This window comes from Canis lupus, chromosome 33, assembly GCF_003254725.2.
Source record: "Canis lupus dingo isolate Sandy chromosome 33, ASM325472v2, whole genome shotgun sequence".
Taxonomy (NCBI): Eukaryota; Metazoa; Chordata; class Mammalia; order Carnivora; family Canidae; genus Canis; species Canis lupus.
Genome location: NC_064275.1, coordinates 7,344,900 through 7,359,070, shown reverse-complemented (window position 1 = coordinate 7,359,070; position 14,171 = coordinate 7,344,900). Strand labels below are relative to the sequence as shown.

At 37.6% G+C, this 14,171-nt stretch overlaps 1 protein-coding gene across 2 annotated transcripts in view; it reads right to left on the bottom strand.

The window, feature by feature from the left end:
- ADGRG7 (adhesion G protein-coupled receptor G7) overlaps window positions 1–14,171 on the bottom strand; it is a 66,860-nt gene that overhangs the window by 29,797 nt on the left and 22,892 nt on the right. The window contains exons 4-8 of one of the 2 annotated variants that reach the window (XM_025416379.2): window positions 12,725–12,837; window positions 10,392–10,541; window positions 9,815–9,918; window positions 3,946–4,085; window positions 3,720–3,827 (exon numbers count right to left, since the gene is read on the bottom strand). In XM_025416379.2, the coding sequence (XP_025272164.1) occupies window positions 3,720–3,827; window positions 3,946–4,085; window positions 9,815–9,918; window positions 10,392–10,541; window positions 12,725–12,837 (615 nt within the window). Of the gene's footprint in view, window positions 1–3,719; window positions 3,828–3,945; window positions 4,086–9,576; window positions 9,787–9,814; window positions 9,919–10,391; window positions 10,542–12,724; window positions 12,838–14,171 lie in introns of those variants that run through there. The other variant, XM_035709992.2, reaches the window with a different exon arrangement.

Below are 14,171 nucleotides of genomic sequence, written 5' to 3'. Positions count from 1 at the left end.
TTTCTTTACATTTATTTTATTTTTATGCTTCTTTAGTTGAATGCTCAGTTCATTTTTGACAATATCATTTATTTTCTAATAAATTTATTAAAGCACATACATTTTACTTTAAATCATTTAAATAATTTACTCTAAACACTAAAAGCAGGCAGAACAAAATACAGGAGACTATCATTGTGACTTTAATGTAAGAAAGAATTTAAATAATTTTTTGTGCACATCCCATAGATGTTGACATGTGGTATTCTCATTCTCATTAATTTCTAAATACTTTGTAATGTACACTTTAATTTCCTTTCTAACAATTTTTTAAAAATTTCTAATTGGATAAAATCTTGGCCATTCTTTTGTGGTACATTTATTTTTTTTAAGATTTTATTTATTTATTCATGATAGTCACAGAGAGAGAGAGAGAGAGGCAGAGGGAGAAGCAGGCTCCATGCAGGGAGCCCGACGCGTGATTCCAGGATCGCGCCCTGGGCCAAAGGCAGGCGCTAAACCGCTGCGCCACCCAGGGATCCCTTGCGGTACATTTCTAGTTTTATTGTATCATGGTCAGGAACTATGTCTTACATAACTTTTATTTTATAAATGCTTTCTATGTGATAAGCTTTTCTATGTGATCAATAGAAAATGACCATGTGGTCAGCAACAAATGGTCAGTTTGTGAAGCACTTGATGGGTATGTGAAAAGAATTTTTATTATCTCTTTTCTGTCTATAAGCAGATTTATTATCACACACACACTCAAATGTATATAAATGTCAAGCTTATTAATTATTTTTGTCTACATGATCTTTAATTTCTGGTATAGTTGCATTAAAATCTTTCCCTATCAGAATGGTGTGTCAATATGTCCCTATATTTCCAACAATTTTTGTTTATATATGTCAATTATGTCTTTTTAGGGGAAAAGGGAATTAAAATACAGATAATTCTGGGGTTTGGTTTCTAAAAATCATATAAAATTTGTCCCTTTCAGTCCTATGTCCTTGTCTTTTAACAGTGTGTTTTAGCCCATTTGAAAAGACTGATAATTTATATGGAATAAGAAGTTAGATCCCTATCTTTCACCAAACATATAAATTCTACATTCACTGAAGACCTAAATGCATACACAAACACTAAAAACATGCAGGAGAAAAATAAGAACTATTGTAGTGAATTTAACACAGAGAAGTATTTCTTTTAAAAAGTACCAATTATAAAGGAAAATACTGATATATTGGATTACCCTATAAATTAAAAATTTGGTATGACAAAAGACCTCAAAAGCCAAGCAAAATAAAGCTACAGACTGGAGGAAAGATATTTGCAACTTTATAACCAACAAATAATTAGTGTCCAGAGTACATAGTGTGGAGAGTACATGGCCAATAAGGAAAAGACTTACAATCCAATAGAGAAATGATCATAGTATTTGAATAGGCAAGTCGCAGAGTACAAAATCAGAATGTTTAATAAAGACATGAAAAGGAAGAAGAAATTCTAACGTATCATTGAATATCCAAGCTGCAAAAGGAATACTTGCCATTTATATCAACATGGATGGAACTGGAGGGTATTTTGCTGAGTGAAATAACTCGATCAGAGAAAGACAAATTATCATATAGCTTCATTCATATATGGAATATAGGAAACAGCACAGAGGATCATAGGTGAAGGGAGGGAATGCTGAATAGGAAGTCATCAGAGAGGGAAAAAACCATGAGACTCTTAACTATAGGAAACAAACTGAGGGTTACTGAAGGGGAAGTGGATGTGGGGATGGGGTAACTGGGTGATGGGCATTAAGGAGGGCATGTGATGTGATGAGCACTGGGTGTCATAGACAACTGATAAATTATTGAACACTGCATCTGAAACTAAGTATGTACCATATGTTGGATAATTAAATTTAAATTTTAAAAAAGGAGTATGTGGGATGCCTGGATGGCTCAGAGGCTGAGCTTCTGCCTTCAGCCCAGGGTGTGATCCTGGAGACCCGGGATTGAGTCCCACATTGGGCTCCCTGCATGGAGCCTGCTTCTCTCTCTGCCTATGTCTCTGCCTCTCTCTGTGTCTCTCATGAATAAATAAATAAAATGTTAAAAAAATTTTAAATAATAAAAGGAACATAACAGTATTTTTAACATATTTATCACATAGACAAAAGTTCATAAGCTTGATAACATCTAAATAAATCTCCCAAAAGAGATGTTTAGTTTAAAAAAAAGTGAGTTCCATACAACAAAATACCACCTGGGTAAATATTTAAAACCCACAAAATAGAATATTTTATTATGGATATATAAATATGTAGCAAAAGTTTAAAGACAACCATAAAAATGAAACACACCAACTAAAGAAAGATATAAGTTCTGGGGGGAGGGATGGGAAAAGATAGGGCACAGGACTTCAGGTACAGCAACATCTTCCTTTTTAAAGAGGTCTGAGGCAAACATAGCAAAATTTGACATCAGTTGACCTTGCTGGTGGGTACATGGGTGCTGCATGCATTATTTTCCATACTTTTCTATATGCATGAGATATTTTTAAATTAAAAGGAAAGCACAGAAAAGAGCATAAAAGACTTAGATTTAATCTCCAGTTTCACAAAGCATGTAGCCAAAGCAAATGGAAGCAAAATTCCACAACATGCCAGATCATGACCTCCTTCTTTATCAGTGCTATTATGAACTCTAAAATATGTACTTTCTGGCATTGGGTTGCTTTTTAAGTTTTAGGCTTTTTTAGGTGAAGGAAGGGCTGAGGAAGAGGAAGAGAATCTTAAGCAGGCTCCAGCCAGCACAGAGATGATGTGGGGCTTGCTCTCACAACCCTGAGATCATGACCTGAGTTGGTGACATCAAGCTTCTGAAGTTTAACCAACTGAGCCACCCAGGCACCCCACATTGGATTTTTTATTTGGGGATAGAATAAATATGTGTGCTTGCTTTGCTTACTATTATTGTCAAAATAACCATTTTTTAGGCTTTGAAAAGTACAAAGATTTCATGTTAGACATAAAATTTTCTGAAGGACCATATGCAAGATGATAGGAAGCCCAAGGTGAGCACTATATTAGTGGAGATAACTAAAATCTGTTGCTACAAGATGATGACTGTGCCAATTACATAAAATATCCCAAGGCAGGTCCATAGGATGAATCTGAGTCTACGAGTGCCATGCCATCAGTAAATATGGGCAAAGTTTATGACTGAGTATTTTTAATATATTTTAAGTGTAAAACTGACCTGCATTAGCTAGATTTTTCTTAGAAAACCTACTCGTGTCCATGACCAGAGCATTTCAATTCTGCTCCAAAGATTTTTGAAAAGGAAAAAAAGGAAAGAAATCCTCTCCGTCATCTAGAATAGCAGAGTTGAGATTACCATAATTTGTCAGAGCTCAAATGTACTCAAATGCAAATTATGCAGTATGAAACAAAGTAAATATTATTCTTTGCTCAGTGGATTTTAAAATACTAATTCCATAAATTTGAGTGTACTTTAAAAAAGATTTTATTGATTTATTTGAGAGAGAGAAAAAGCCTGTGTGTGTGCATGAGTGGACAGAGGGACAAGCAGACTCCCTGCTGAGTAGGGACCTGGATGCTGGAGCTCAATCCCAGGACCCTGAGATCATGACCTGAGCTGAAGTCAGATACTTACAAACTGAGGCACCCAGGAACCCCCAATTTGAATGTATTTTTTAATGTCACAAAGTTTGAGACCTACTTTTTGAGGTTTGGAGCAAGATTTGAAGCTCAGTCTCTATGTCTGGATTAAGTGCGTCCACGTTTGTCTCCACAACTGTGGAACCAGAAGTGAGAGAATCACTAGTTCCTGTGAGAAGGAAAAAAGAAGAATTTTTAAAATCTACATTTTTCATAGACAGGGCATTATTCATGGTTGATAGCAGAATGCTGTCTGCTATTTTAAGTACATGAGACACACCGCTCACCTTTCTTCACAGAGAAGCGAACATTTTTAGACTGCTCAGTGCCTTCTGAAGAGAAAGCCACAGACTGTACTGCCACATTAGGTTCCACCACTGACTCGTTACCCAAAGACGTGGAGTAAATTTCCATTTGCTCAATAAGCCTGTGTAGAATAAAACATAACAATGTAATTTTCTAGAGATTTGTCATAAAACCAAAGGTGTGTGTTCTCTCCCACATTCCAATAGAAAGGCTCAACCATAAAATTCGTGATCACAACAACATTGGCATAATCAACTTAAAATAATTTATTTTCTTCACCAGAGTCTTGCTTTATTATACATACTTTTTCTAAAGTTCTAATGGACTGACTCCCCTGAAGGATACTCTGTATACAGATGCCAGCAAACTGGAACTCAAGAATGACCAATTTCCCCACAGAAATAGTCTTTATTGTGTTGTTCTTCATATAAAGGATCCTGTTACTACCCATCATTGGCCAGACATGCTCTTCATGTTTCTCCAATTATGAGAACCAATTTCCACTTATTCAACTCCTTCCTCTCACCCAAACTCCTTGGAGTCTAAAGCATCTCCTGATAGCTGTTGGTTCCAGAGGCAACAGTTCATTTGGAACCATGCAAGAGTAGAGCTCTGAGCTCACTGCCTCATTTATTAACTAAACATTGCAGGTTTCCACGATGTTCTTTTCTACTTTGGATAATTTCAGAGATAAGATTAGATGGAAAATGGGAGCGAGTTAGAGAATCTGTCAGTTTGGTGATCTCCATAGAAAAGTCTTAAGACCTTTTTATTTGCCTTGTTTCCTAGAAGAAATATTTGCACTATTTCTGTACTGGACCAAACAAAATCTCGAGAGCTTAGATAACTGATTCAATCTAGTTTTACCAGAAATGAAGTGATTTAATTAAAATGTATTTGTTCCATATTCTAAATCCTTTATTTTGGCCACTAAAGTATTTTTCCCTTTCCCCAACTAACGTATTAAAGAGACAAATTTTAAAATAATTAAAGATTGCTTTTATAAAGAGAATAGATAATCATTTATATGGAAACATTTGAGTTGGCTTGTTTTGAATGTTTTCCTTTCATAACGCCATTTTCTGAATTTTTAGCAATCCACATTGTATATTTCCCACTTAATAACAATCATACTCTAGGGCTGCTTTCCACAGGAGGAATACATAACAAAATTCTCATCTTCTAAGAACATATTTCATATATTTGTCAACCAAATAATATCTGTTGAGTGCCTACTAAGAGGTCATACCCCCATGAAACACTGGTGATAGCAAGAGGCACTCCCTCAGGCATTTGAGGCTAAAGGGAAGGAAGTACCAGATATCTGGGAATGACTGCAGAGTTCACAACCACTTTGAAAGGGTTGCTCTAGGGGCACCTGGTTGGCTCAGGGGTTGAGCGTCTGCCTTTGACTGAGGTTGTGATCCCAGGGTCCTGGGGTCAAGTTCTGCATAGGGCTCCCTCCAGGGAGCCTGCTTCTCCCTCTGCCTATGACTCTGCCTCTGTGTGTCTCTCATGAATAAATAAATTTGAGGGAAAGAAGAGGAAGGAAAGAAAAGAAGAAAGAAAGAAAGAAAGAAAGAAAGAAAGAAAGAAAGAAAGAAAGAAAGAAAGAAAGGAAAGGAAGGAAGGAAGGAAGGAAGGAAGGAAGGAAGGAAGGAGAGGGAGGGAGGAAGGAAGGAAGGAAGAAAGAAAGAGGGAAAGAAAAGAGGAAAGAAAGGAAAGGAAAGGAAAGGAAAGGAAAGGAAAGGAAAGGAAAGGAAAGGAAGGAAAGGAAGGAAAGGAAAGGAAGAAAGGAGAAAGAAAGAGAAAAGAAAGAAAGAAAAGAAAGAAAGAAAGAAAGAAAGAAAGCAAGAAAGAAAGAAAAGAAAAGAAAAGAAAAGAAAAGAAAAGAAAAGAAAAGAAAAGAAAAGAAAAGAAAAGTAAGCATTGCTGGAGCCACAGCCACTTTGAAGGCCATTTTTTTCTACCATATGATTCTTCCCTGCTCTTGCCCTAACGGATTAGATTAGAGATGGGTGTCTGCCTCAGAGTACCCAATGCAGAGGCTGGCCATTGACCAGTACAAATAACTGGAAGAAGCAATCAGATTCTTTTCACTGAAGAATTTTCAGGTTAGTGCCATAGTTATTTCAGGAAAGTCCTGGGTAAGAGGGGACCAGAGAGGTCATTCTGTCATTGTAAGGACAAATACAAATTTAAAATAAGAGGCTTAATTTTTTGAAAATAAAAGAAGCAATTTCTTTCTCCTCCTTTTCCTTTGAGCATCTACTTTAGAAAAAACTTTAGAAGGTCTTTCTCTTCTCTTTGAAATATAATTTTTTTTTTGAAAACTAGATTGGCATTTTGTCTACCTAATGACTCAGGAATGGCTTTCTCAAGGATATGAAAGCCATCTCTTTGGAATATAAACATCAAGGGAGTTAGTGCCCCTATTTCCCAGTTCCTGTGGAGGGTGGGAGCTTAATTTTAGTGTGTGGGTACCTTGCTCCAAGTTGCAAAGCTGCCTCCTGTCACAAAGGTATGAGAGGTTTGTTCTTCCTTCGGATAAAGTCAGTTAGCTAACACAGATGGTCACCTCAGTTACCAGGTTAACTTAACATGAACTATGTGTGACAGCGTTGTCAGGTTCTCTTAATTGAGGGCTAGTTATTGATTACCTGAAAACATGTATGTAATGGGTTATATCTGCTTGGCTGTATAAAGAGGTGAGATTCTTCTCTGTCTGCGATCTCTTGGTGTTTACCTGTGATTGATACACATCACATTCTGGTTTAACACTTATGCAATGAAAAGCGTTTTCCTTCTCTATTGTCTTTGTGGAGAGCACTTCTGGGTTGAGAAAAAATTGTGTTTTTAATTATATTTCTCCAACATTGCGAAAATGGTTAATTTATGAGAGAGCAGAAACTAGAAGATGAAATATACAAGTTTATTAAGTCATGTTAATTATAAAGACCAACTGTTAACCTTTTTTTTTTTTCAAGACCAAATATATAAAAGTCAGGTATCGTGCAAATGATTCACATATATTATCTCAGTGAAGCCTCACAAGAATCCTACTAAAGTGAGCCCCAAAAGTTACTCCTATATTATACTGAAGAATCTGAGTCTCTTCCAAGAGAAATGAATTTGGCCAAAATCATATACCTACTAAATAGCAATGCTAGGATTTGAACCTAGGACTGTCTGACTCCAATATAACCATCATATTATCCCAGAAGGAAGGCCTACATAGTCCTCTACGGGGACTTTCAGAGCTGCCTGGGATTCCCTGCCATCTCCCTACTCCAGGATCCATAAAGCCCACCATATTATAATACTGTTCTTAAGTTCCCATGAGATTCTATAAGCCTCTTTAGGATAAATCGCTGGTCAAGATAATTTAAGTGAGCATTTTTTAACTAAAGGAGGCTGACTAGAACAAAAATACCAATAGAAATGTGAAATGCAAACATACAAGGTGGTCAGTATTAGAGAAGCCGTTTTACATCCCAAGGACAGGTAAATAGACAATTATGAACCTGAATTTGACAGCAAAGTTTCAGGGTGATAGATCAGTCTTTGCAACAAGTGGTCAAATGGAGAAATGAGGTCTTAGATTCACTGATCATAGTAGGATGCCCTTAACAGCAGAGACTTTGCCCATGATGCCTCTCAACTTAGACCAGGAGAATGGATGCACGGATGCTAGAAAACTTCACTATGACAAACTGAGCCAGCTGGAGCTGGGCAGGTTTTTTCCCTCCCTGTCACTCTCCTGTTTTACTCTCACACTGTCCACTTCTCCCCATGAGTGGAGAAGGGGAGTCCAGTAGTTTGGAGATGCAAACAGAAAATCGTAAATGAAAGAAGGGAACAGCCAAAGTAAGATGGGCAACTAAGGCCCAGTGTCTCTCAGGAGACCTTGCATCTAGGCCTAGTTTCAGGAGACAGAGTTTGGAAAGGAAGAGTTCCCCAGAGAAGCAATTCCCTTCCCCAGGGAGAGAGAAACATTAGAATCGCCTCTGCTGGCAGTTCCTGAGAAGTACTAAGGGCTTGGTGAGCTGATGTAGGGGTTGGAGCTTGAAGTGACAGCCTTATCTAAATGAATGAAGGCCTGAGTCCACAAGGGCTTATGCATAAGATCACATGGGAGAGACAACTGACAGACCAGGATTAGAAAAGTAAGCAGACCAGAAATCCAGAGTGGGAGGAATTACTAGGAGTGCAATTGTAACATTTCATGTTTCAGTGTGTCCCATATTTAAATTTTTTACTCATCCTCTAATCACCTCCTTTGAAGCCTTTGGAGATTGCACATAAATCATACAGAATCAATTTTTTCTCCATGTTGTAAGCCAGTAAAATTCATAATTTCTTATTGTCAGGATAGTATTTTCATCTGTATCATAATGTGTGACTTTCTCAGCTGAATCTCATAGTTGCTCTCTCCTCAGCTTTCTCACCAGAAAGAAACATCCACCCTTCTCCTTTCTCCCTAGCAAGACTGCAAACATAGTCTCCAGCTCCGAAGGGAGCCCACTCTGGCTCTCAAGCTCCATGTTCACTGAACAGAGACTCTGAATTCCATGGCCACTTCCTTCTCCAACTTCAAGAAAAATGGGAGTCTTTATACTCCCAGTGAGAAGGGCCCAGACACCTACTGAAATCTGAAGTCATAAAATACACCAGCAAAACTGTTGAAACAACCACCTCTACCACCGTCTTTCAGAATTATAATCTTTTGAATGTTCCATCCATTTCATGATTTTGTGCTTTTTCTACATTGAGGGCTCACTGTAAAAATTAGAATACTAAGAGTTACTTCTAGGAATTTCTCCTAAAAATTATGGGCCATACAAACAGAGATTATGTATAAGAATGTTGGTTGCTCAAAATAGTAAAAGACTTGAAGCAATCTAAATGTCCCTCAGGAGGAATTGCTTAAATAAAAGTTCACTCATACAGTATCTAAAATTTATGATGTATATGTGTGGATATTTATACTGAAAAGATGTTCATAAGGTATTAAGTGACAAAAAACAGCTATAAATCAGTAATATGTAATATGATACAAACACAAAAACACATACAGAGAAAAACACCTGGAACAATATATACCAACAGGTTAAAAAAGGTGGGACAATTTTTTAAGTTTTGCTCATATATATATTTTCTTATTTTTCTATGGTGAGTATGTATATTTACTTAATTTTAAAAATTTTTAAAAACTATATATAAGATAAAAACATAATGAATCCTAGTAAGGGATCTCTATAATAAAGCACATGAGTTTTATTACAAATATACAACTAAAAGATGCCCAAACATAGGAATCAAAAAGAGAGAAGGCAGGTAGAGTTGGATTCTTTTTTTTTTTTTTTTTTCCAATGTAGCCTTGGGAAAGCTAAAGAAAGCTAAACCAAGACACACCAGGATGTTGGGGCTAGCTGAGTCATGTACAGGCAGCTGGCAATGTGTCCTGCAAAGTCATGCTATTATTTTTAGCTCTGTACATTGAGAAAACAGTTGGAAGAGCTCCTACTGTGCCTGCAGGTTGACCTTTGGCCACACCCAAGGGAAAGCTAGGAACAGAGGTTCTAATCTGAATCAGCCCAGTTGTTCTCTACCTCCTGAGCCGTGGCCTCCCCAGGAAACAGGAGTTCACATGTACCACTCTGTCTAAGCAATGAAGATCAGATCAGGTGATCTGGGAAAGGTGGAAAGCCAAGACTTCGGTCTGCATTCCCGGGAATCAGCCAGTTAGTGCATCCATGAGAGAAATCAAGACATCTTTCTCAATGCTGTAACCCAGGAAACTAACTAGCACTTTGTGACGTCTTCTTTACCAACTGGAATTGTGCTTACGTTGCAAAGGTATCATCATAGTCAGTAGCAGCAGCAGCACTTTGAAAAACATCTTCTTTGGCTTCTAGAAGTTGACTCACTGTGGCTACAGCAACAGCTTTCGCCTGCCAGGAAGAAGGCAGCAAACAATCATCGTAGAAGACATGTGTCATATACAATCCTCACCACCATTATCAAGCATTATTATGGGGTCAAGTGGCACCATTAGAACGGTAATCTAGAGGCAGATATTTTTCAAAATTCAAGGTGTCATTTTAGATAGCAGAGAGAATAAAGGTAACACATGGTGAAATTTTAAATTGAGTCCTTCAGGAAGCTTAGGTTTCTGAATTCGGCCTCAAAGCGAGGTCCTTCACAGAACCTCTACCCCAACCCTAGGAACACCAAAGCAGACACACACAGAAGCAGAAACTAAGTAAGACTGCAGGGCTCTGATAGTGGAAACATAGCCCACAACACGTAGTATAACTCTCATACTTACTATTGAACCAAGTAAAGTGATTTCTAGTTTTGTCTTTCTTTCCATGTCTTTTTTTTCCCTCCCCCTCCCCCTTTTTAAAAAGCTTATGAGTTTTACCTCAGAGGAAGCATTTCTGGATGTGTTGAAGATCTGCCCAACCACTCTAGTAGCAGAAGTGACATTGTCAGGAGTTAGTCTCTTGGCATCAGATGTTAAAATCTGAGCTTCATTGGAAATATTCAGAGACTGTGACGAGATGTTGTCTATCTGTTTAAGAAAAAAACAAAAACCCTAACTTCATACAGCTATGTCTAAACACTTTGCAAGCAATTGCAGGTGGGAATAAGCTGGAATTTAGCTGATAATCTCATGAACATCCACTTGGTTCTTCATGTTTGCTTCTCTCCTTGAGTAAAAGACACAGTACATGCAGGCTGGTGGGTTTTCCAGCTCTTACTATGGGCCAGGATTAATGAACTGCCATAGGTAGATCAATGCTCCTCAAGGTGGGATCCATGACCCAATGTTGATTCACTGTTTGTTACAGGCTTCATAGGAAGGCAAGCACAGAAACTGAGGGTAACTGGTCAGAAACTTACACAATTGTATGCTGGTGAACCCAATGATTCGTTTCAATGATTTATATTTAGATGGTAGCTACACTTGGGTGAGCATAGCACAACATATAGACTTGTTCTAATCACTGTTTTGTACACCCAAAATTAATGTAACACTGTGTGTCAATGATACTTCAGTAATAAATAAATAAATCTTTTTTAAAAGAGGAAAAAAAAGATTTATATTTTATCTGTCTTTTTTCATCCCATTTTCCTAATAATTAATTTTTACTACATTTTACAAAATTATTGGTCTGCAGGGGGTTGGAAATTGTTAAAACAGCTTTTCAGCGCAGATTGGGAAACACTAAACCCTATCTCCAGGTACCAGCTGGCCCCCTGGCTCTGGTGTTGTGAGGCTAACACCAGGTGTTAATGTGCACGTGTTTTTCACTAGATGGCAGCATTATTTCAAAAATCAAGCCAAGATTACAGGCCATTCACAGAGGAGAGTTGAAAACAATATTCAATCAATGTACAGAAATGAAGAAAGCTCTCATTCAATAGCTAGGTCTCTGCTCTGGGCCAGGCACTTCCCTGGATGTTTTGTAGGTATTATCACATTTAATACACAAAACAACACTATGAATGGAGCATCCTCATCCCTGTTTAAAGGTTTAGAGAGGTAAAAGAGTTCAGATTAAAAGTGTCAGAGCTGCAGAGCATCTGGGTGGCTCAGTGGTTGAGCATCTGCCATTGGCTCAGGTCGTGATCCCAGGGTCCTGGGATGGAGTCCCACATCGAGCTCCCTGCAAGGAGCCTTCTCCCTCTGCCTATGTCTCTGCCTCTCTCTGTGTGTCTCTCATGAATAAATAAATAAAATCTTAAAAAAAAAAAGTGTCAGAGCTGAGAGCCAAAAACTGGTTAGTGAGACTCCAGAACATGAGGTCTTTCCCCCAGTTTGTGAAGTTGGCACAAACTATGGCATTAGCATCCACCTCTACTCTCCACTCCCAACCCCATTTCTACCCCTAACCCTGTCTATCTGCAATTAGGGAGCCAGCATGATACAGTGTGTACTTTAAAATAAAAATCCTTTTTGGCTATGGTTCACTGCACCTCTCAGAGATAGCTTCCTCATCTATAAAATAGGTACATTAATAACTATATAGTTGTTGTAAGAATTAAATATGATAAAATAACATGTAAAGTGTCACACAGTATTTGGCACACAGTAATTGCTCAATAATTAGTATAATCACTATAATTATCTATGAGAATAACTGAGGTTCTAGAAGAACTAAATGAGATAATGTATTTGACATGCCCTACACTTAGAAGGACCAAAGTTTCCTTCTCCTCCCCTTTCTTGGCCCCAGATATTAGCCATTCCATGCATTTGCATTTAGGTATACACTAGGTTAAAATAATTTAATGAAAAAATTGAAAAAATATCTAATCATATGTATTACCTACTTCACTGGCTCACAGATAAGCCCTGAGATGAGCATTAGGGTCTCAAAAGGTCTTTTTTGGTTGTTGTTTTTCTCCCCCTTTATTTTTAATCTGATTCAGTTGACCATCAAAATACATTCCCTTTGATCTCAAATGTCAGTGATCTATTTTCAGTCAACACTTCATTGGTCTAAAAAGATGAGGCTATTTAAAATCTGTTATAGATCATCATTTGCTAAAATTTGCTGAACCAACAGGTCCAGTAGTCCCTTTTCACAAACAGATATCAACTTAAAAAAAAAAGAGTGGTTTTAGTTACCAGTTTTTGTTATTTCTAATATGAGAGTTTTAAACGCATTGGCCATTAGGTATTTAAAGAACAGACTTACATAGTCCGAACTTTCTCCAGTTGCCCAGCCCATGGCCTCTGTGGCATACCTGTTTTGCCAGGGTTTCCAGATTTTCATTGCAATTTCCTATGGTCACGTTTTGTAATACTATCACTCCATACTTAGTAATATTGCACAGCCGCGTTGCCATTGGATTGCCCGCTTTAATAAAAAGAAAAAAAAAAAGACTGTTTGCAAAGATGGCAAGATGCACTAGCAATTTTCTGCTCCTGTACACATCCCCTTCTGTGTGATTTTGCGACTCCCACTTCTCCATTTTCTGAATCTGGACTGGACTTATCACTTGCATTGACCAAGAGAATGTTCTGTGAGAGTTCCAGAACCTGGGCCTCAAGACTTGAAGTTGCAGCCTTTCTGTCTTGGGACACTGTCCGGAGACTCTTGTGTGGGGAAGCAGCTCTAATCTACTAGAGGGTGAGAGGCTATGTGGAAGACAATTGAGGCCATACAACCAGCAACAAAGCACCATGTGAGTGAGGTCATCTTGCACATTCCACCAGTCCATCAACTCAGAGATCTATGAAAAATCTAAATCATTATTCTTTGAAGCCATGGAATTTGGGATGATGTAATACACAGCAATGGAAAAGTGAATCGGGTAGTCACTACAGGAAACTTTTAGGCAGATGTCACTTATCTTGATTTTTAAATCCGAAAATCAAAAGACCAGCCAACTATTTCCTCCTTTTGAAGTCTGCAAGGAAGATGTGCCTTCCAACAACTAGGGACATAGGGCTTTGAATTGGATATGATGAAGGTTGAGAGATCAGAAACAGTATGAAAAATTCCTACTAAGTATTGAATCAATCAATCGATCTTTCCTTCTTTATCCAAATCTGAGGAACACCTGAAAGGCAAAGAGTTCCACTGTATTGTAGCACCTATTTGATACCTGGTTGGCTCTCAATAAATACTTTTTGAATCATTGGGTCTATTTCCTGTAATTATCGCTGAGCCTCCCTACCTCAGTGTCCTCCTGTGGCTAATGCTTAAGAGGCTATTAATAGATAAAATCACCTCCAGCTCTCATTAGAGACAGCTATCAGAAGGTGAAATTTTCTCAGGAGTAGCTTCTAGCAGCTGCTTCTTGAGGTAACACCTAGAAACACTGAAATTAGAGATACAAAGTAGAAGGTTAAAGCCACTCTTAACTTACATAATGGCTCCACCTCTACTTTATGACATAATGAAAATTTCAAATATATATGTAGAATTTTATTCGTTTAATACATTTTTTCCTATATATTACCTATGTGAATGAATATACCCACTCAAAATCAGTGAAAATATTTTGGTCATTTACTATATCAACTTAAATAATTTAGAAGTAATTCTTAATATGAAACTAAAAGCAAATTTGCCAATAGCTGGAATCTATATCTCTAAAATTATTTTAAAGGCTCAATTTGAAATTCAAGGTGTAAAAAATAAACCTGTTCATAAGTGTTGCTCAGAAAAAAACATATAACCAAATA